Source organism: Xiphophorus hellerii, chromosome 9 (genome assembly GCF_003331165.1).
Source record: "Xiphophorus hellerii strain 12219 chromosome 9, Xiphophorus_hellerii-4.1, whole genome shotgun sequence".
In the NCBI taxonomy this organism is placed as follows: domain Eukaryota; kingdom Metazoa; phylum Chordata; class Actinopteri; order Cyprinodontiformes; family Poeciliidae; genus Xiphophorus; species Xiphophorus hellerii.
Window position 1 is genome coordinate 6,396,234 of NC_045680.1, and position 24,060 is coordinate 6,420,293.

At 36.0% G+C, this 24,060-nt stretch overlaps 2 protein-coding genes across 3 annotated transcripts in view; both read left to right on the top strand.

Moving 5' to 3' along the window:
* The window catches only part of abca7 (ATP-binding cassette, sub-family A (ABC1), member 7), a 41,256-nt gene extending 36,512 nt beyond the window's left edge, over window positions 1-4,744 (top strand). For both annotated transcript variants that reach the window (XM_032572918.1, XM_032572919.1), the window contains 3 exons: window positions 176-268; window positions 1,193-1,442; window positions 3,261-4,744. In XM_032572918.1, coding sequence (XP_032428809.1) covers window positions 176-268; window positions 1,193-1,442; window positions 3,261-3,671 — 754 coding nt within the window. In that variant the 3' untranslated portion in view covers window positions 3,672-4,744. The remainder of the gene's footprint in view (window positions 1-175; window positions 269-1,192; window positions 1,443-3,260) is intronic.
* A 353-nt stretch (window positions 4,745-5,097) lies between these two features.
* On the top strand, window positions 5,098-13,860 carry r3hdm4 (R3H domain containing 4). The gene is made up of 8 exons (XM_032571096.1): window positions 5,098-5,303; window positions 7,144-7,301; window positions 7,545-7,666; window positions 8,428-8,545; window positions 8,634-8,719; window positions 9,636-9,721; window positions 10,554-10,609; window positions 10,760-13,860. The coding sequence occupies exons 1-8, from the start codon at window positions 5,266-5,268 to the stop codon at window positions 10,861-10,863; spliced, it is 768 nt and encodes a 255-aa protein (XP_032426987.1). The 5' UTR covers window positions 5,098-5,265; the 3' UTR covers window positions 10,864-13,860.
* The last annotated feature ends 10,200 nt before the right edge of the window (window positions 13,861-24,060 follow it).

A 24,060-nucleotide genomic window follows, 5' to 3' on the forward strand; every position in this document is an offset into this window, starting at 1 on the left:
ACACATATATCTCTTTTTATATATCTATGAATAAAGTATGGTAATAAAACACTTGCTAATGTGTTTATTGACAACAAAAAACACTTTTTTTCCCCTTTTTTTGTTGTTTCTTTACAAATAAATGTGTATTAATAATGATATGAATGTCAAAGGTCGTTTCTTTGCCTGTCATTAGCATGGAGGAGTGTGAGGCTCTTTGCACCAGGATGGCCATCATGGTGAACGGCAGATTTCAGTGTCTGGGATCCGTGCAGCACCTGAAGAACCGGTAGCCACACACAACACAACAATTCTTTTCTCCAATATTTTTGTCCTTTCAGTCTTTGTAGTGAAAGGTTGTATAAGCAACCTTTCAAAAGGTTAAGCAAAAAAGAAAAATAATGCAAATTGCTCAAAAATAACATTTGGAGATGAAGAAGAAAGAGTAAAGGTTCAGGTTTTATGTTGCAAAATGCTGATTTGGAAAAGTTCCCTCTGTTTGAATTTTGAAATACCAGAATTTGCACAAAACTTTATATTTTTATCTGTTTGATTACTTTTTAAAATATTAGTACTTGTGAAACCTTTTTACCAAATACCTTTTTCACTCTTGAGTAATGTCTTACTTTTACTTTGGTTAAATTTTGAAGCAGTGCTACTCTTAAGTGAATACAGTTTTACTCTACTGTGCAGAGTAAAGTTAAATTTCTGTTTTGGTTTAATTTGGAAAAAACTGGAACCAATCAAAACCTTCACAGCCCTGCTTTGAAAAATGATATTTGATAAGCAGCAATATTTAAATTAGACACTGCTGATTAGAAAAAATAAGATTTTGTTTTTGGCTAAATGTTTCATAAACTTATTGGATAAAAAAGTTTTGTCACAAGTCAGGATTTTATTGATCAGAATATTATTCAGGTTTGTGGGTGAATGAGTGACTTTGTTTTGGTGATTTTTGGGTTTAAAATGATCAATGATTTTCAGAATTTTGTTTCAAATATCCACTGACTTAATTACGCAGAACTCTGTCCCCATTAAAGCCAAATCTTTTAAATCCGACTGGTGAATTTCAACAGATTTAGTGACTGGATGTATCTGTGATTTTAAGGAATGCAGCAGCAAACCTTCTCACATATCTTTGTTTTGTGTTAAAGAAAGATACAATACATGGAGGAAAACAATTAAACTTGATCTTCTTCCATCCTGTGTCCAGATTCGGAGACGGATACACCATCATTCTTCGTCTGGCGGACACCAAACCGGACGCCGAGTCCTGTCCCATCGACTCCTACATGAGGACGTCGTTTCCCGTCATCGAGCTGAAGGAGAGACACCAGAGCATCCTGCAGTACCAGCTGCCATCGCACGCCTGCTGCCTGGCCCGCGTCTTTGACGTTCTGGCCAACAACTACGAGGAGCTCGGCGTCGTGGACTTCTCCGTCTCGCAGACCACCCTGGATCAGGTGAGGATGAGGATGCAGCAGAAATGAAGGCCTTCGTTACTCTGAAAACAGAAATTTTGTCACTAAAGGTTGGAGAGCGCTGCTGTAGCGAATGATGAGCAACATGCAGTCCATAAATCAACCAATATCAACGAATGTTTGGTAAAATTAACTTAATCTGAAGCAGGAATCCAACATTTCCATGGAGTTTTGAACAACTGCATTCTTAGATTAAGAGGGAAGATTTTAACTTTTAGATTAATTAAACAAAAGGTTGAGCAAGATTACATCTAGTTTTAGTGACTACTGGCTATTGAGTCTCTTTGGAGAAGAAAATGTTGAACTTTAAAGGTTGGGACAAGCTGCACTGCTTAGAATGCCTAATAGTGTGTTTACACCAAACGCATTGCGCGCATTAAATATGCGTCCGATGCTTCAAGTTCGACATGTGTGCACTTTGAAGTCACATGCGTGACATTTTGCTCTAGACCTGCGTCAGACGGGTCAGAATCGCTCTAGGCAGCCGCTGGGAGGCTTATATGTCCCTCAAACTCTTCCATCGTCTCCTGCATCTTTTGTATAAATAAGTTTACTTAATGTTTATTTAACGTAACACAACGTTTTTGCTGGACGGATTTGGATAGCTCAAATGCGGAAAAATATTTTCAAATAGTAAAAATCATAACTTATTCAGCATTCCAACTTCCTCGCTGATACGGCAAGGTCCTTTCTATTCCTGTCTCTGGAGGCACAACTTGAGATAGATGATGGGACGAGAGCAAACAGCGACAATTAGTTTATCCTCCATAGAGATCACGTCGGAAAATGCATCACTACGCCACAGAGCGGAGTCTCTCTGGTTGATGCTCCGCATCGAACGGCAAAAGTTCAGATTTTTCAACTCCAGCATTGGATGCTCGAAACGATTCAAATCGTGCCTGACGCGCAAAACACGCCGTGACGCGGCCTTGACCCTCCCTTGACACGCCTCCACATAGACTTTGAATATAAACCAGACAAGCCTGATGCTCAAAACGCATTTGTTGTGTACTCATCATTAGGCTACGTTCACACAGCAGGCAAATGCGTCTCAAATCTGCTTTTTTTGCTCATGTCCAACCCATATCCAACTTTTTCACGGGAGTCTGAACGACCCAATTCTGATCTTTTCACGCAATAAAAAAGGCCCGTTGCTGACGATTTGAGAAACTCTCATATGAGGAACTAATTCAGATACTGTATATTTCTGATTGCTTTCAAAGCATTTCCACTCTGAACGGTCATGTTGCATTTTATCTCACTTTATGTCATTGATGTGAGACATTTGTCATAATTCAAATGAAGCCAGACGGTAAATCAGGACGTAAACAAAAGCTGAAAAATCTAATCATGAACTTGTGAAAGAAATCTGTCAGTGAAGGCATCACATCACAATCTGACTGCACATCCAAACAAACTTCTCTACAGAATCTGTAGTTAATGCTCCACAAAACACTGGTGCTATTAGTTGTGCTTTCTTTTGTTTTTAGCTTCCATCGTCTTGTTAGGATCTTGTGACGATGCTGTCGGCTCCCGTTGCTGACGCATAAACTGCAGCATCAGTTATTACTTCCTTAAACAATGGACTGTTTAAGTGTGATATCAACTTTCTTCTTCTGCGAATGCAGGTTGCTTTTTGGACGTAAATTGTTCACATAGAAGTCTCATTGTGGTCGCATTTAACTAGTTGCATGAATAACCAAGAGAAAAAAAACAAAATCAGATTTCAGAATTGAGCATCACGACCTGCTGTATGAATGTAACCTTAGACTCATTCGTTTCCCTGCTTCATTTTTGCAGGTGTTTGTCAACTTTGCGAAGGAGCAGACTGATGATGACTGCCTCACTGACGTGATGATCGGTAACGGCGCGGTGCAGCTAAACCTTCCCGCCAGAATAAATCCCCCTGCCGTCAAACCCCAACAACCCCCAACACCACCTCAGCTGAGGAAATCCCCACAGCTTCCTGCCAAATCACCCGACAGCAACCCGAAGGAAACCAAGCCGAAAAAGGCCAAAGCCAGAAAGGTCAGTTCAAACGGAGAGATGAGCGGCGGCATGCCCATGAGCAGATCACCTCAGGGAGAGGAAGTCGGTCCAGAGGCGGGCAGCAGCAAACCTCACAGGTCGAAACACAGAGAGGAGAGCTCCAGCAAAGATCCGGCTGCGCTCTTCATAGTCGGCAGCAACTCACAGGAAAGCTCGCTGTGATGAGGCGCAAGACAAAGTGGACCAAAGACAGACAGAATAATAATTACTTCCTGTTTATTCACCTGAATGCTGCAGAGTTCACACATGACACGAACTCTCCGGAGTCAGAAGTGAACGATGTTCTTCCTTTAACGGCTGCGGTGCCTTGTTCACCTTGTTACGTATTTGTAGCTTTATACGCGTTTTAAAAAAGACCTGAAAGTAACTGTTTGGTCTGTTCTGCTTGTCCTGAAGGAATACTGCGAAAACACAGAGTTTATTTCTCAAGTTTCCGTCAGTTCGTCTTTTATTTATGTATTTTCTTTCCAGAAAGCACTTTATGCAAGATGCTGCAAAGAATCAAACAGTAGCAGATTAAATGTGACTTATTATGGGGATTTTATAGATGTGTGTTGCAGGTATTACAAGACATGGATCTTACCTCTTTAATGTTTTATAATTACATTTTTGTCATCTATATCTTTTTTTAAATGTATTTATTTATTTATATAGTCATAAGATTTGCAGTTACTGTCAAGTAGAGGTTATTTACATTTTCTTTTTATTATTTAAGTTATTTTTCCATCTTTCTCTATGCTACACATTTATGAGTGATTTAGTCTAAAAAGGCTCTAGTTATACAAACGTTTCTTTTATGATTTAAGTAAATGATAATATGCCAAAGTGTCCACATCCAATGAACGATAAAATCCTGATCAGTAAAATACTTTTGAAGGAGAGCAAGCTCAGTTCCCTGCTGAATGGCTGAAGCACTGTGATGCACTGTTGCATTTTAAAAATACTGTTACTGTAATATTTGAGGCAAAATAAGCTGTCAGAGCTGATTTCTTCTGCTCTTTTTGCAGTTTTCCCTCCTGTTTTATCCTTTACTGCTGCATGTTAAATCAAATAAAGCTGAATGTGTAATTTCACAGTGAAGGCTGGCACCACTGAATGTAAACTTCTACTTGAAGGAAATATTTATCTGCTGTAAGATGCAAATCATATCCTGATATCATGATGTGGAAAAAGACTAAAGTCTGTTCCGAATGTTTTCTGCTGGAAGAAAATAAAAGTATTTGATTTGTTGACAACTTTCCTGTATTTCTTTGCTTTATCTAAGAACAAATTAAATTGTTTTCTGATGTTTTTCAAGAAATCTTACAGATCATGAATGTTGATTTTTGGCATATATCTGATATAATTTGAGTACTTTCACATATTGTAAATTTTACAATATTTCAGAACCCTGTTTTATTCCGCTGAATCATTTCTTCCTCTTTAGTTTAAATGAGAACAGGAAGATAAACAGAAAGTTAGCAGCCTTCCTTGTGATTGTTTTACATAGTAACATGGCAGAAATATTTGTTCAGAGTAGCGGAAACATTAATTTCCTCTATTTCAGTTTTTTCCTTTTAAATCTGTACGGTGGGATAAACAGCGCCCCCTTCTGCTCGAGCACCGTTCTGCCTTTTCTCTGTCAGCCTCACTGGCTAGCTGCTAGCTGCTAGCACCCGCTCTCACTGCTTTAATTTTTTTATTTTCTATATTCTGTCCCTTTTCTTTGTAAATATACTACGACCCTGGTCATCCTCTTTCGATATACTTGAATAAAATGGTCGTTTTGACAAATGACGAAGAACAGGATTACATGTAAGTACTAACTTCCTTCTTACATTAGCTAGTTTGCATTAGCCGAAACTATAGTGCTTGTTAAATTATAATAAAATATGTTTCAAGTGTTTTTCTCGTCTTTAAACGCATTTGAACTGACCGAATATCAAGTAAATACCTAAAGCTTTCTTTAGGTATTTAGCCGGTGTTTTTAGTGCAGATTTAAAGGTTTTAAAACGATTTATTTAACTATCCTTGTTAGCCTTTTGCAGCTAACAATCTAGCTAACTTGTTTACGTCCGTTTGTCGTAGAAAACCATCATAATTAACATTATTACATCTAAATCTAACAAGTGCATGATCTATGTGCATTTACGAATTGTTCAAGCAAATTTCACATCACGGAAGATAATAAAAACGTGCAAAAGGAGTAAAATGCTGTTGTAGTAACTATTATTAAAAAGCTGGTTTATACGTCTTTTAATGTTAAGTGAATGATTCAGATGAACCTCATTTTACAAGGTAGAGATTACACAACAAGTATAATGATACTAATAACATGCAGGGCTGGGGCTAAAAATGGCATCTTGCAGAAAGAAAGCTCGGCAGAGGCGTGGGAGGATTCCCACTCAAACCCACTGACCTACATCTGATTCTGCTGCTGGAAGCAGAGGATTTAAATTTCACTGCCCTGATCCACTTTAGCCTGCTGGGGTCTGCAAACGGCGGCTCCTGAGACCTTCCAATGTAGTTCTCCAGTAGCTCACTAATATTTTTAAATATAGTTTTAATAATAACATTAAAAAGCATGTTTTGCATTTGCTAAATCATGCCGTTTTCTTCTCATTAGGTTAGAAAATATGTGCTTTTTCCTGTATGTATTAACGTCCCATCGAAGGGAAACATATCCATCTTTTCTTAAACGTCTTACGCTTTTATTTTAAAATCTAGATAATATAGAAATAAAATGTGGGGTCTTGAAACATTGCAACATATTCCTTACAATAGATATTAATCAAAACGAGAAGTTGTCTTTTTTTTTAATTACATTTGACCTTCACTGAGGGTAAAAATGGTTCTTTGGACTGCTAGGATAGATTACTGCAAGGCATTAGAAAGCATTAAATCAAAAATATTAATAATACTACTTGCTATATTATTTTTACAGTCACTGGAGTGAACTAAATGTTGTTCCTTTCCACATATCTTTCCATGTTAAAATATTCTCCTGGCAGATTTCTTTTGTTTTTTTTCTTTGCAGATGTTAAATGGGGACTTGTCTATTATTAAACAAAAAGTAGATTTATTATTGCAAACTAAGTGCGTGCGTTATTGCTAAGTCTTGAGGAACTTCCTGGTTTGTGAGCGTCTGAAATCCTTAAATGGTTTTGTTTTCTTTTTCAGTGACTTTGTTTCTATTGTGTTATCAATTTTTTTCAAATTATGTATTGTGATTATGTGTTGGTTTTTGACTTCATTTGATTTTTTTTTTTTAAATTCTCTTCATGTCATTTCTTAATTCTACATGTCTGACAGTAATCAACCGTGAGTTGATTAATAGAGAGATTGAAGCCAGAAAACATTATTTAGCTAATTCAGTTGAATGGAAATACATTTGAATCAAACTTTATCTATTAGGATCCCATTGCTACATAAATGCAATTTATAACTTAAAAAAAATGCATTTATCGCTTCTTTTTAAAACATACATACATGAATGACAATGTAATTGTGTTTAGCTGTTTTGAATTCTCCAGTTTTTTATTGGCTTTAACTGTGCTATTGTTTTTGTTATTGTTTATTTATTTTTTGTGTGGAAATGCGACCGTCAAATGTTTGTGCAGCTTAAAGAAACTCAAGAGATGTTTCTGGTTTTCAGCCTGATAGAGGAGCGCAAATGCGTCTCGCTGCCCTGCTCGCCTGCTAAGCGAGTTTCTCCAGCCAAAAGGAAGCAGTATTACATCAATCAAGCCGTCCGCAACTCTGAACTCACTCCACGCGCCAAAGGCAAAAAGAGCCAACGCCGACAGGAGAACAGTAAGGCTCACTGAATGTATGATCCGGTCATTTCTTTAGGTTAGATAAACATTGAAAAAGACACTTTTAGAGTTGGTACTACATAGATGTAGAGGTGCAGAAAATACATGTATATATTTTGAATCATTAATATTTTTTTATTTAAGAAAAAGCCAGGCAGCTAAGCTAACTGAATACTGATCATTTAAGTTGTACATTTATGTTTTAGCTTGTAAAATCGATAATCTGCTTTCTTGGCTGCAGCTCGTTATCTTGCCAATCTCCTGGAGAAGGACGAATGCTCCAAAGACGACCTGGAGGTTTGCAGCAACCCGGCCCTCCCGTCCATCTTTACTGAGGCCTGTACCAATGAAAACTACATAGAGGTACAGTTTAGAAACTTTATTCTTAAGGTAGCAAACAACGCCTAATATTGGGAGATTTATTTTGGAGACTTTATATCTAATTGTCTGAATTAAATGTCTTAAAATTGAGAAGAAGCTCTTTTGAAATGTTTCATTTTGCACATATTTGTTGTCAGATTGGTTCAGAGTTGAGTAGTAACTAGTTACATTTACTTGAGTAACTTTTACTACGCCGTTCTTTTATTTGAGTAATTTTATTTTGAAGTATTTCTACTCTTTGAGTTAAATTTCTGGATTCTCCATCCACCTCAGCTTACCTGAGTGAAGTTGCACCATTCACTTTCTTCAAATCAGACAAATTGGGTGTTAATCAACTCAACTATGTTTGTGCAGCAAAAATATTTTGTTTTTGCTGCTTTGGCTTTGATATTAATGAAATTTTAAAGGTGATTTTGTAAAAGTGGGGGGGCTGGTTGAACTTTTGACCTTTATACTTTCATTAATATCTTCAAAGTCAAAGCAGCAAAAACGTAGTCGAGTTGTCGAGTAGTCGAGTCTGATTTGAAGAAGGTACGGGGGGCTGGTTTACCTTTCATGATCTCTGGAAACATTTGTTAAAATGTTTAAAATGATAGCGGCACAAACAAACATTTTTGCTGCACAAACCAGCACCACCAGGTCTTCATTGTGGAGTGAACTGAATCTGCTGTTCATGTGATTTCCTTAAAAAGATTCCCTTCTTATTTACCATCGTAGTTTTAAATCGTTTTGTGTTTCGGTAGCCGTGGAATGACTTCATGAATTGCTCCGGTGAGGAACAGGAGCGGCTGCTTTCTCTCCTGGAGCAGGAGGGAACCAATAGGAAAAACGCCAATCAACTTCTCAAAGACCACAGGAATGGTGAGTCTTTCTGTTTGGTTTTGTTTGTTTTGGAGCGTTTTGTTTTCGTGCGTGCGGCTGTTCGGCTGACTGACTCTCCTCTCTGCAGTATTTCCTGCCTTTTCTGCTCAGGAGTGCTTCCACAGAATCGATCGGCGGCTTCGAACGACTCTGAAACGGAAGCAAATACCCATGGTGGGCGTCGCCTCGTTGTCGCATTTCCTGCGCTCAGAAGTTTATCGTCAACAGTTTCTTTAGTTAAGATTTGAATTGCTTCTACATTAGGATACATTTTATTTGTTCCTGTTTTGTTGCAATGATTTTATTTTCTTTCTATTTGTTTAATCTTACACTTTTCACATTATTCTGTTAGACGGATGGTGAAACATGAGTTTAGAGAAGGGATGCATATAAAAGTTGCAGTAGCTCTCTAGGTCTGGACTTGAGTGTCCTTAATTTAATGTTAATTTTAATTTTAGGGTTTTACATCTTTTTGTTTGTTTTTGTTCACTTTATGACTTGGACAGCCTTATTAAGCAGAACACACGATTTAATCCCTTTTTTTTTGGAGTACTTGAAGTCCTTGAAAGTGCTTGAATTTCAGTTAGGTGTTTTCAAGTTTTGACAAGTGCTTGATTTCTTTATAAAATCCTTGAAAGTGCTTGATTTTCAAGCACTTCCTGATATTTTTGTAATAAAGCATGAAAATCCCACATTTGTAAAACACCATTTACAGTTGAAACCAGAGATTTTTATACACCTAATAAAAATACAAACATATTTTTTTTCCTCACTGTTTGAAGTTAAATAAGACTAAACTTTTCTTGTTTTAGTTCAGGTAGAATTACTAAAGTTATTTATATTTGATAAATGACAGAACATTTGTATGTTATTTTTGAATATTTGTTATTCCCATTTGCTCAATGATGTATTAATGTAAACGTTGGCCTAAGCAACACTATTGCAACTGTGGAATTTAACCTTTGCATGTTCGAGGGTCTCCGCCACTTTAAGAACAAGATTTTCTGATATTTCAGTGTTGGAAGGAGAAAGGTGTGATGTCGGAAAACGACAGTAAATAAAATCAAATCTTTTGCTTCTTTTTCTCCAGGGAAAGCTGGAAGTGATCGAGGAAGACCTTCTCAGTTTCTTCAGCGCTGAACCTCACTCAGTTTACACAACCATCCTCAGTAGCAGGTAGAAATCCTCTTTCTGTTGTCACAATATCTGCAGGTCTTCTGGATTCGGATGCTTAGTGCGAAGACTGGAAAGGTAAGTCTTTAATGGTTAGTATAGTATAATTTCTACTTAGGTAAAATAATTATTTTATTAGGAGGCACTACTGTTCAGTGCAGGCACTTCCTGATTCTAAAAAAAATTATTAAAATTCAGCAAAAGCAGGCAAATTGTTAATTTGAGAAAGGACTGAGCTTCATTCAGCTGTTGAAAAACTGCAGTTATCTGCTCTCATTTGTGAGTTTTCTTTTACTTTAAATAAATTTCGACAGGTCTTAGTGTGAAGCTGCCACTGATCTTATGATCTACTTCGACTTAAATTTCCAAATATATGCTGGCATCATGCAGGAACTTCAACACAGCTTTGCCTATCAATAGCGAATTAGATCCATCAGGAAAAAAAAACAACTTAAAAGAAAATATTTGTGATTTTAAAGTATCAGAACCCGACAACGGCAGCTTATTTGCCACTTTTGGGACATTAAATAATTCAGTTAAAATGTGTACCTTAACTTTATTTGTGTACTTCGTTTATATTAGATGGAAAAATTGGTTAAAAAAACAAAACAAATGTCAGTAATTAACGAGACTAAGTTGAATATATTTCTGCAGAGTAAAGAAAAGGGAATTTTTCTACATATGTTAAAAAATCTCCATATTTTTTGTCATCCTAATGAAGCACAATGCTGTCAGAAAGGTTAAAATACTTGAGGTGATAAAATAGGTGATGAAAAACTTTACTAGTTGGTTTGAATTTGTTGTAAATTATAATGTTTTTCTGTGTGTGAGCCAGTTTTGAGAGGCTGCTTCTTCATGCCATCTGCCAGTACATGGACCTCGTCTCTGCAAGTGAGTGGACACTATATTATGCACAATTTTTATTTTTATTTGCAACAAACAAACAAATCTAAAACTGTTTTTTTTTAAGCTTTTCTCTTTGATTAGAAGTTTGATATGTTTCGGTCACGTTTGGATAATGAAACTGTTTTGCGCCAACAGGCATCGACTACAACGGCTCACGTCAGACTGAAGTGATGAACAAACAAGACGAGTTTCTTCCTCCTGGACTTTTACTGTCTGCCTACCTGGAGAAGATGAGCTGAGGCCTCCTCTTCCTCTATAATGTAAATGTAAATAGGACGTGGGGTGAATTTTCCATTAATTCTATCCACAAAGAAACTTCAACAAACATTTAACTAAACCTTCAACTTGCTTATCCTTCCAAAACTTTAGATCATTTCAGTGCATCCAGCTTCTCACTCGTTGCTGGTTTGGAGCAAAAACACTCAAAACATTTTTTTGAATGTTGTCAGTCTCGAATAACGATGTTTTCGCAACGACTAACGATTACAAAATGTTTGTAATCTCTGTTTTGATTAATGCCGCCACTTGAGGACGTTTCTAAAGTAGGATTTAGTCAAACGCTGAAACTGAAAAACGCTTTTTGTCGCGCACGTCTGACTGGAAACGTGGAATCATAAAATGCTAACAGTGAGCTCCTGTTCTTCTCCAAGTGCAGATTTATAAAGTTTTATTCTTTTACATTAGAGAAGAATAAATATGGACAAAGTCATACTTTTACTCTAAGCTATAAAACTTAATTAATTGCAGTAACAAAAGTTATTTTTGTTCTTATTGGCCTGTATTACTTTGACAAAAGTTTTGATTATAAAAAATATAGTAAAACTTTTTCCAATTTCAATGTGACGTTTATCCTGTTCAACAAAAAAAATAATGTAGTTGCATAAATTTGTGCACAACCTTAACCTAATACTTTGATAAATAATGTATTGACTTAGTTTATGGTTGTTTATTAATACTAATCTAACAGCCTCCCTCTTTTTGGCTTTGATTTGACTCTTGACTTAAAATTTTATCAAAGTGATACTATTGTGATAACAAAATAAATTTCTTTAGGAAATTAGCCACATAAATGTTCTGAAGCAGATTTGATCATGTTTAATTATATTTAGTGACGCTTTCATCAATAAACAATGGAACAAACAATGAAGAAAATAGTAAATGAAACAGCAAATCTGATAATACAGCCAGTTTTTAAAAACTGTTTTAATTTATTGGGATAAACATAAATCAAAATTCCTATGATTAAATATTTTTCATGATAAACGATGCGATAAATTCTGTGATCTGGTTCCGACTCGCAGACACTTTAAGGTTTGTTCATCGTTTCTTCCACATCAATAAAAGCAACGGTTTCATGTAAAAAAAGGATCAGATCATAACACTGCCACCACCGCGTCAGCCTCACTGATCATTTTCCAATGATCAGTATATCCTTCTATCGATGTTTGATAAATATCCAGTTTTGGTAATGTTTCTTCAAACCGTAGTGTGTGTGTGTGTATAGTTTCTCTAAAGAATGCAAATGATTTTAGGAAACTGAATTTCACTCAGGTTCCTCAGATTTACGTTGTTTTTTTTTTGTGCATTTAAGAAAACAAAATGTTAAAATTTGATCCAAAGGTGCGTAAAATATTTGTCTTAAGTGATTTGCATACTTATACCACATTTTTCCCTCTCATAGATTAGTTTTATTGTACAGGTTAGATGTCAAATTAAAGGTAGAAAACGTTTTGAAATGATTCAACAGCACTAGTTGTTCTCCAAATACGAATATACAAAATATAAACCTGCTTCCTGGCCATCACTAGATATGTTTTAGTTATTCACGTTGATGTTGCTAAGCATTTCTCATAGACTATAAAAATACATACAGAATACATTAGAATCAATACAATCTCACTTAACGAGTTTAGTTCAATCTATAAAGAGGAAGTCAAGCCTTTAAAGTGGAAACCTCTACGCCATCATGTATGAATATTTAATGAACTGAACATGTAAAGTGTGTCCGTCTGAATAGAGAAACAAAAATGATAAAAGCTGAAGAACTAATGGAAAGTTTACTTTGAGGTCTGCAGCTGGCTTTAAGCATGAACGGTGCTATCTCAGATCAAATGCTTTTCTGCCTGAAACTGTCTTCTGGATTTCTGTCAGCGAGTTTTACAACATGAGTTTTAGGGATCCTCCTGTAAGCACAAACATATCGCTTATCAAAGTGACATTGTCCTCGTTGTTTAGGGGACATTTATCCATCCGTGTCGATTTCTGGGCGCGGACGCCCTGTTCACACTGGAAATGTTCTCATTAACTATATCTTCAGAGTTTATCGATTCGGCTGCAGACACTGCCACCTGAAACGCAGTCCGGACTTTGAGCTCAGATCTGTCGAGGTTTCCGATTACACAGCAGATCCAGTTTGGACGGCTGGAGCAGCTGCTGTTCTGGTGCTGGTTTCCAGTGTAGACAGAGCGTCTGGGTCGCCTCAGTTAGTCTAAAAGATAAGGAACTTTATTCTATGTTAAAACCTATAATAGGAGCCTCCATGTCTGCATGCATTTCTGGATTTTTTCCCCCTCCAGCCTCTTTGTTTACACTCAGATAACAGGTTTAGCAGCTGCTTTACTTCAACTGATACTATCAATTAATGTAGTTCCCAGTTTGTACAGCAGAGGCATCATTTTGCACTTTTGTGATCCACATCAGAGGATTTTTTTAATGATTTAAAAAACACTTTCATCAACAACCACTCTTAAAACCAGAAGTTAAGCACTTCTGCCTTATGAACCTGCAGTTTCTATCATTTGTCTGTACATGCATTTCTATATTTTTACTTGACCAGATCTTGGAAACGTGTACCCAGTTTCTGCTTCTTTTTTACGCTGTTGACAGCAGCAGAAACAAAACTTGAAATGTTGGTGCATTTTGTCAACAACCAAAGCGTGTGTGTCTGTTGCATGGATACATCCAACTTCTCAGGCTTTGAATCCATCTCTCTGAATGTCTCGTTTCACATGTCGTCTGCTCTCTTCACATGAACCTGGTTCGTGTTCTCTGCAGCTCTTTGGAGGGCTGACATCTTTTTAACTACATGTAGTCACGCTGTAAATATTTAACTGACTTGTGCCAAAATATGGTTTTTAAAAGCTTAAGCATCTGAGAGTTTCTGGAGGATTTTTGTGTATATCTGATGTGCATATTTATAATGATTTCTGCCGCTATTAAAGGGGATTTAAAGTGCATGTTTGTGTATTTTATTCCTTGAGTTTTTTTCTTTTTCTTCAGGCAGCTGAAGTTGACTCGATTGTGAGTCAGAATCCTGATTTTAATATTTAATAAGTTACTGAAACAATTAGTAGATACAGGTTCAGGTTACAGTTGTACACATCTTCTATTTCAATGCTGTGGAACAAATACATGGAGTTTATTTTATAAACTTAACTTTTAAATCACAACAGAACTGACAAAAGTAATTATTTTTATAAGTGCAATACGTCCACATCTAAATCTAAGTTTCATTCATAGTTAAAAGGTTTTTCTTTTTTTTAGTTTTCTGGCATAAATATGGAAAAAAGTTTTGCATTTGCATCAGATTTAGCTTGAGTTTCTGTCTGTATTTCCTGATTAGGAGAGTTAAAGGGAAATGTGAAAAAATTAACATTTTGCACATTTATTAATACCTTTATAAACTTCCAAGAAAAACCCTATGCAGCTGTTTTTTGGAAAAAAGTTCATGTTTCTTGGTGTCTGGAGAGTGAGCCATTTGAAAAACCTCCCAACAAGTCACAAGGCACAGGTATCTAGTAACCTAAATGTTGCTCCAGCACATTTGATCAGTTGGTTTTACCGCTGTGTTCGCTGCACAATGGCTGCTGGAAGAGACAACTGTTTTGTTGCTGACTTACCGTTCGGAAAAAACTTGCTGCATTCTTGTTGGTTGTGCAGGAGGCTCCACTTCTGCTTTTCAAACATGTATGGTTGTATGATTGCGGATCTGTTTGCAGCTATTTTTGCATGCGAGCGTATATGTTGAATAAGCAGCAGCTTATTTAGATTTAAAATGACATAAACCCTAAAACAGCTCATAGGCAGAACTGACCAGACTAAAATATCATCTAATAATTATTTTCTGCAAACATGTATAGACCATGTACCTACCTAAATCGCAATAGGTCCCCTTCAATAATAGTCTAATTTTAAAAAAAAATTACAGCCAACAGTGCCCAGTTTGGCATCATTTAAAATTACACCAGTCAAAAGCAATATGATCAACAACTCATAGCTCAATACAGAATGGACCAAAACTCATTAAACCCGCAATTTTAAAAATGGCGACCTCCATGGGTGAGAAATGCAACATTTTTGAAGTAATTATGAGTTTTGCCATATCACAAAAGGAAAATGATTAATTATTAGTTAATAGGAAAATTACAACATATTTAGGCCAACATGTTCAACTAATCCTGGATCTCTTTAAAGAAAGGAATAAAAATGCAGAGTCCCATAGTGACCATTAGGGGGCGCAGAGGCACCTGTTTTACTGTTGAAGCCCGTGAGGAAGTTGTTGACCCTTCGACAGGAACAGACTTTGAGGAACAGTGGAGAAGAAGATTCTCTTCTGCCATTTATGTTTGTTTTTGTGTAATTAAAAAAGTGCTGCTGCTGTCAGAAATGTTTATATTTAATTCAGGATAATTATGTTTCTCCTGAATCAAAAGAGAGCAAACAGAAAAAAACTCCTTTATGATTGTCATCAGCTTATGTTGCTGTGCTTTAAAGCTCAGGGAGCTTCTGTTATAGTGTTAAATGTCCAGATGTGAAAGTTTAATTTGTTGACTCATTCAGTGAATGATCTTCAAAAATATATTTTATTTGAATAATTCAATTAAGCTCATTGGTTCAATGTTATTTTTTAGAAACGAGACAATATTAATAAACATTTACATGTAAATACGTGAGATTATATAACAAATATAATACTAAATAAGATATAAGCAACCATAAAATCCAAACATATTTGCATATGTTTAGATTTTTATTTTAATATGATAAATTTTATGTTTTTTTGCTTTCCAAAAGCCTGTTTTTAAGACGTTTTCTAAATGAAATGAGAACGGTCCTTTTTGATGCTTGGAGTGTAGAAAAAAGTAGCATTTTCAGTGGTGCTAAACTAAAAACTAACAAGAAATATCGCTGAAAATGTGAAAATTATTTTAAAAAAGAATGTCATCATATTAAAAAGTTTGACCATGCACTGTCCAGTGAATAAGTTACAACCAATTAACCTCAAAATTTGCTTTATTCGCTGAGGTTTGTGCTTTGGTTCCAGTTTGCTCTCATAAAGACACCAAAATGAAGTTTCTGATTAAAGCTGAGTGTTTATATCACATTTTTGGTCGACATTTCTCAAACAAATATGTGTTTCTTCCCTGCAGACTTTCTGTTTTCCCCTAACTCAGCTCTTTCACTTTTAGGCTCAGTTTCTCTTCTGCAAACTGAGTTCAGATTGAGGGTCGACCGGTGGTGTAATCTTGAAATTTAGCACAATGTGCATTTCTTTTACGCAAAAAAGACATTTGGCGAGGCAGGCGAAGTGTCTTTCCCACGTCCACAACTGAGACAGACGAGTTCTGCCTCCTGAGCCACCCACATAAATCACATCACACAATTCCCTGTAAATGGAAATGTGAACTTTTTTCACATTTTGTGATGCTCCAACCACAAATTACAAAATATGATAAAGAAAATTAAAAGAAATCTGTAGTGATGTTCCATTTTACATAATTATGAATTGTAGTGAAAGTGACACATTGTTTTCATCATGTTGAAACCCAGTTTCCTGTCGAAAGGCCAATTGGGTAAAACAAAAAAAGCCAAGATTCTGTATATTGTTGACAATTTACTTCTAAGTTAGTTTTGTCTTGTTATTTCAAATGTACTAATGTAACCCTCTTATGTTCGTCTCAGGTCCAGTAGGTCGACTTCACGACACGCATTCAGCTTCACTACATTTATTCTAAGAAAAGAGGAAGTTAAGTTGGTGGTTTAACATAAGTCCAGAAGCTTCTGCCCCACAGTTACCGACGGCAACAGACAAAGGATGAGGAGATGCAGCTGTCAGTTACTGGTTGCTACGGTAACCACCAATTGTCAAGATGTCTGGAGAAACAACTTGGCTACACAAAACAAATTCAAAGAATAAATAAATTTTTGACCAACTTCACATTTATAACATTGTTAAAATAAAACCCCGTCACTCTAATACAGGAACGTTACAAATTAGACCAAAAAAATGTGGGTTGTTTTGGGGTTCTTTAAGATTTTTATTGTTGTCTTTAAACATTGTTTTGTCAACGTTGTTTAAATGTGCTACATAGATAAATTTGACATTTACATCGACTTGACAAGTAGGATATTCATCAACATTTGATGAAAATAAAAGGATTGAAGCATTCAGAGACAGAAGACCTAACATTTATCAATTGAAATTGAAATTTTCTTTATTGTTTGTAGTGAGTCATTTACATATTAAACTCACTGAAAATTTTTACTGGCAGGTGGGCAGGTTGATCTCACCATCATTGCACTGTACACGCAGCGGGACTGCGCCATTGAGTGTTTTCCCCGATTTACAGACAAATGTAATGTGATCTGCATGTGGTAAATATATCTTATTCTCACCATATGCAAACTGAATGTTATGCTCGTTCATTAATTGCTCAGTCATGGTGCAGGGCTCTGAAAAAAAAATTGAGTAGAGAAATAGAATTGTTAATAAAACAAATGAAATAAATAGCACTTGCCAAAATAATACATTTGCTTTAAAATGTTTAGGTACGGTAATTTTATTTATATAGCACATTTTCAGCAACAATGAGGTTCAAGGTGCTTTACATGAATTAGAACAAAATACAAACAAACAAAAAGATAAATGTATAAAACTACATATTGACTCCCCATGAATAATAATAAGAATAAGTAGTCCGTAATTTATAAATTAGTAGGTTTTCTCTGGATTAAAACTAGATGTTGGTTCTCCATGTTTGATTTTACACATTCTAAGTTTGTTCTAGGTAATATTGCTTAAAATTACTTAATAATTTTATTTACACAATTTTAAGCAATGTGAAGAGTTATGCATTTAAAGATAATTATTTGGTTTGATGTTGTGCCATTACACATTTTATGAATCCAGTTTCAACAGTTTGTAAGTAAACAGTCTGTGGGGGACAATAAATAATAAATAATGACAATAAATAATCATTGTGCATTTAGGCAAAAAATATTCACACTCTATAGATGAAACTACAATGCTAAACCACAAGGTTGCTTATTTATTTCTTATTTCTATCAAATACTTTCAATCGTCATTTGCAATATGAAAAAAAGATTTTTAAATGTACAGTTTTAGATGTTTACAATGTTTACGTTTTATGTACACTATTCTAAGCAAAGTGAAGTGTTCTGCAATAATAGATAATTACCTGGTTTGATGATGTGTCATTACATATTTTATATTTTTGATATTAGCTAGAAGAATCATAAGCAGCAGTGGATTCATAGTAGAATTGGAACAGCAGAAATATCACAGTTTGTTTAATAAAATGTTCAAATTTAACTTACTGAGGCATCTGATGTCTCCTTTCCATGAACCGTTGTCACAGGTTTTAAATGGGCCACCAGCCATAGGGTACATAATCTGACAGAGATATTCAACTTTTTCACCATGTTCATACGCAAAATCTGATCTGATTATTGATTTGATGACTCCATCTTCAAGAGCTGGTGGTGGTGAACAATGTGAAGGAGCTGAAAGAAAGTGAGCAATGAGACAGTAGTTAAAGAAGGTGCTTCATCACAATGCAGGACGATTCTTTAGTGTTTTCACTTGAAAGAAGGAAAATTATGTTTGCAGTTCATTTCATTTAATATGAGACAGATAATCTGTGAAAAGATTGATCTCCTCCACCTCCTCCCTGTGCTGCTGTTGCTGTCTGAAGAAATGAACAGCTCTCGATTAAAAACAACCAATCAGAGCCAGGAGGAGGTTCTTAGTGCTGTAAATCAAACTCATGAACGCGCTGCTGAATGTGCTAATGGAGGAGAAACAACTTGGCATCACAGGAAAATCACTTGCCGCTGTTAAAAGTGGCCATGCTAACTAGCCAGAGCGTTCAGGCTCTGGTGACGGAGAGGAGCTGCATCCAAACAGGCATTTCCCATCTCCAGATCGAGGCCTGTCTGTATTCACACCCAATATTAACCATACCAGAATTAGCTTGGAAGCGGTCTGAGGCCACCTCAAAAAGTGGGACTCGGTCCAGTTATTTGGTCTGCAGGAGGATTTACTTGAGTGCCTTCACATCTGCACAAAAGGTCCGGACCAATGGAGAAAACGAACTCTGGTCCATTTAAGCTGATTATTGTCCCTATGAACCAGGGTCCCTTTAATTAATGTTTTCACATTTCACTTATTTAGGACCTCTGTGTTTGAGGGGAGTTTTCCAGACTGATGTTCTTACCTAGACATTCCTGTATTTTAAAGAACAATCCAGTTACTATATTATATTACCTTCAGTTATAAAATGCTTCATATATGAAATATGACTTAAAATAAATTTGACTTTGTGATTTAATGCCTTGAAATTGGGCCTTTGTCTTTTTAAGAAACTTCTGCTGTTTCTGAAGGCAAACATGGCTCCTCTATTAATCCTTCAGGGTTTTTACCAGCGTTGCACTGAGAAGTAATGAGCTCAGAGGATGTAGTTCCACCAGGTGTTTCCTAACTGCTACTGGAGAACTAAAACATGCAGGATGCCGGCCCTCAGGACCGACTTTGGGCACTCCTGATATAAAGGATGTAGAATTATGACCCTTTCCTGTCAATAATCATGTACACATTTGTTTGCTTGGTTAACTTGCCCATTTTCATTAAAAAAGAAACTGCACTTTTACCTTTACTTTCACAAAAGACAGAGAACTCCATGTTGCAAAATCAAAGAAATTATTAAAGAAATTTAGTGGTAAGAAGATGATTAATGTATAACAAACAGTGTTGCCTACCTTTCTCAAACATTTTCTATAGCTCTAGCAAATGCTGAGAAACGAATGTCACAGAGGCACATGTTTGTAATCAAGTGGAGAAGACATAAATTTATTATAGTATATACATAAAATAAAGGTTTTGCTGGTAAAAGTCCTGTAAAAACTCCAATAGTCCAGGCTAAACCTCAAGTCCTGGCAGCAGACATTCAGAGAAGAAGCCTTTAGGTCCTTGAGCACTCCATTTCTGGTTCCACTTCTTCAGCAGGAATATCCTAGAAAGAGGAGGAGAGCAACAGCACTGAAGCACTGGCAAGGACAAAATGCGTTTGTCAAGCTTTGGGTACTAAACTCTACCCTTCTCTACTGTTAGTCATGACCTGTTGCCCTTCATCTTTCTTAGACGCTTCTTCTTGCTGCACATTGTTTTGTTTTTTTCCCTAACATGCCAACTCCTCATTGGTCAGCCAAGTCGCCACCAGGTGCCTCGTTCATGGATAATCAATGTCAACAAAGTAAAAACTTATGCTGTGTTCCAGCGTTCTAGTTAAGAAGTTGGAATTTCAAAATGGCGACATCCATAAACATTGCATCTGGCAAACATAATTTTAAGCTCTGCTTTCCATAAGCAAACACCATTTTTAATTTGTTCAGTTTAGAGCTGCAGGCGCTGCACGTAACATTTATTTTAGACACTTTTCCCATGTGGTTTCACCACATCTTACCATTGTCGATGCGAGGAGCGGCCATATTGAACAGGGTGTAACCAGAGGTAGTCGGAGTTGACCCTTTTTCTGTTGCCGTCAGTAACTGTGGGGCAGTTTGATCTGCTAGAGTAAGTAGAGCTAAACAAACTTTATATATGCTGCCATTCTTCATGACCCTTGACCTAGCAAGCTATTGCTGGTAAAAGTCCTGTAAAAACTCCAATAATCCAGGCTAAACCTCCAGTCCTGGCAGCAGACATTCAGATAAACCAATATCCAGAAAAAATAATCAATGCTTAAGGATCTTTCAGTGGGCATGCTGGTCCAAAACACTGACACTGATTGACAGTCGTTCTCCTGAAAAGCTCCTCTATAAAATAAATAGAGTATTGAGAAAAACTAAATTATGAATTTAAAGCTGACTTTGTAAAAAAAAAAAAAAAAGAAGGATGATTTGGAATAAAAAGTACAGGAATTAAAGAAAAATGACATAATAACTACTGTTATTGTGGAAAAAAAATTCACAGTAAAATGCTTTACTTTAATAAGCACATTTTAAAATATTTCACAATAATGGGCAAAGAGTTATATATTTATTCAGTTTTCACAGTTTCATTGTCAAATAGATATTGTACACTGAAGTTTCTTGTTTTACAGTGTAGTATTAAGTTATTTAATTTTGAGCATTTTGACGTTCCATCGAAGTAATTTACGTATTTTTGTGATTACATGTTTATATCTAGTTCACTGAAAACTTTTACTGGCATTTCAATCTGGAGAGACTCAGACGGAGAAAAGAAGACAATTAGAAGAGTTTATTGACATACAGAAATTAAAATCTTTGGTGCTCGGTCCTTATCAGCTGGGACTTGGTCGGTGATTGGACGGGACGTGGCTTGGTCCAGCTTGATAGGACGTCGACGATAGGCGGGACACTCCAATTAGAGGGTGCCGGTGGGGATAGAAAGAGTCTTCCAGTTTGAATTGGTGCCTAGGCTTCATTACATCATTACTGACCATCTGACCATCATTACACTGAAAACGCAATGGCACAGTGCCAACACGTCTTTTACCCCTTACACAAAGAAATGTGAAGTGATCCTTCACTTCACAGGATCTATTGTATTTATCCGCAGATTCAATTATTGTTCATTAAATAAAAATAGCAATAGCTGTTGACGTGTGGGAGAGCATTAAGCAAAGTCTTAAAAGACAAAGAACAGGTCTTACCAGCTGAGGCTCCTTCAAAAGCTGTTCAATCGCTAGTAGTGACATGTCAATAACCAGTGTTGTATAGTAACGAAGTAAAAATACTTCACTACTTTACTTAAGTATATTTTGGAGTACTTCATACTTTCCTCGAGTATGAAAATTTTTGATGACTTTCACTTTTACTTCACTATATTTCCGAACTTAATTGCGTACTTTTACTCCGATACATTTTCAATGTGTGGTTTAGTTACTCGTTACAAAAAAGCGAGAGAGAGAAACGCAAGTGTTTTGACCCCACCTACTGATTGACTGCAACAAAGTCCGTAGCCTGCTTGCCTGGGCTTGTTCATCACCACCAATAGGTTACACCTGTTTCGCTTCTCCCATTAAACACAAAGCAAGTCTCGCAATCAGCAGCAGCCACATGGAGGAGGAGACGGAGACCACAACGACTGCAACTACGTTGGACACGGCTCCAGGGGAACCACCAGCTGGTGATGAGAGCCCATAGCCTTATTTAAACACAATATACTCTTTCGTGGGTGTTAAAGATTCGTCGTAGCGCATGCAGTTTATGTTATTCCTGCCCGAAGATGTGGAAATTCTAACGTCTTATGAAATGGTTATAATCCTCCTGTTTCAGTAACTATAGCTTGGTCACTAGGCACTACTGTATTGTGAAACGTTGACCATAAATTAACTTTGTTTGGCATTGTTTCAGTTCCACACGTGGTGTATTTAGCTTAGGCCTAATGTTGACTGTAGCAGGCTACCTAGGCTCCTCTGTTCAAGGGGGACAGAAGCCATAGCGATAGCAATTTAGACTGAATTTAACGAATATAGGAAAGGCATGCAAGTTCAAAACCAGGTTTACAGATGCCAATAAGCTGCATTTCCCTCCCAATTCTTTTTTTCTTTTGCATAATGACCAGTTGTGTGCACCACCTACTGACTGTAGCATTGACTGATTCACTGATTTGTGAAGTAGAGTAATCGTAACAGCTCTTTTTCTTCATGTTGGCCGCATTTTCTGTACTATTTATTTTTCTCATTTTCAGCACTGACCTTACTTGAAGGGAAAACTTAAGGCTTACAAAAACTTTGTATTTTCTGTCCTGGAGGGTATACTAAGTAGCTGGTTCAGTTGTAAAGCAGGTTAAGTTAACCTTGTGCTATAGGTAAAGCACCTAATTTTCTTAACTAAATGATGCCTGCAGGTATATCTATTAGCAGGTTTAATTTTGCCTGCACTTGGTTGTGTACATTATTTTAAGTGTATTTGACAAGTTTACCAAAATATAAAAAATGTCATTCAAACTGCATTTGCTTTGTTTTACTTTTTACTTGTACTTTTCATTACATTACTTGAGTACATCCATTTTTACAGTAATTTCCATACTTAAGTACAAGAAGTTTCAGATACTTTAAGACTTTAACTCAAGTAACATTTCAGTCAGTGACTTGGACTTTTACCAAAGTCATATTTTGGAGAGGTACCTATACTTTTACTTGACTCTGAGATTTCAGTACTTTATACAACACTGTCAATAACCTCAAATCATATAAATCATACTTTTACTCGCAGGTAGGCAGGGTCATCTGACCATCATGACACTGAACACGCATGGGCACAGGGCCAACACGTCTTTTACCCCACACACAAAGAAATGTGAGATGATCCATATGTGGTGCATACATCTTAGTCACATCACCAATTTTAAAGGTAATACCATGTACACGCAATGATTCCCCATATACAATGCAGGGTTCTGAAAAACAAAAAATAGTAAAATAGAATTAATTTTGTTCTAATTTAACATTTAATCTAATTTAATTTTGTAAACTAAAAAAGAAATACTTGCAAATATTAATATATTTACTTTTTAATATTTACAGAATACTGTAGGACCGTATTCTGGTTCTAACCTGACGATGCAGATCAGTAAGTTTTTGCATCTTACTTTTTACATTTTGCTTCCTATTTATAAAATATTCTATCATTCTTTTTTATCATTTAAAAACATGTAACCAACTAAGGTTTCATCTTAACAAAAATAATTAAATTATAATTTACAAATTTCTCAAGGGTTGAGATTGAAAGTCTAGTGATTTTTTAAAAGTCAAGTTTAAAATAGACGTTTTGAGGTTGTAGAATGATACTCTCATTGGATACTAGTCAATCAAAAATGATTGTGTTTTTAGTTTAGTAATTTTTTTTTTTTTTTACTGTTCTCAAGTAGAGTTTCTTCTCATTCCTATGAAACACTTTTTATCATAATTTTGAAAATAAGATATTTAATTGTACTTTTTTTAGATACTTTAAATGTACAGATTACTCAAGAATGTTAACCTTTTATTTTTATTGTTTTAAACAATGTCAAAAAGATCTTGTAAAAAGATAGTTATTTGCTTTGATATTATGCAATTGCACATTTTATTATTGTTGATCGCAGCTGGAAGAATCATAAGCAGCAGAGGTTT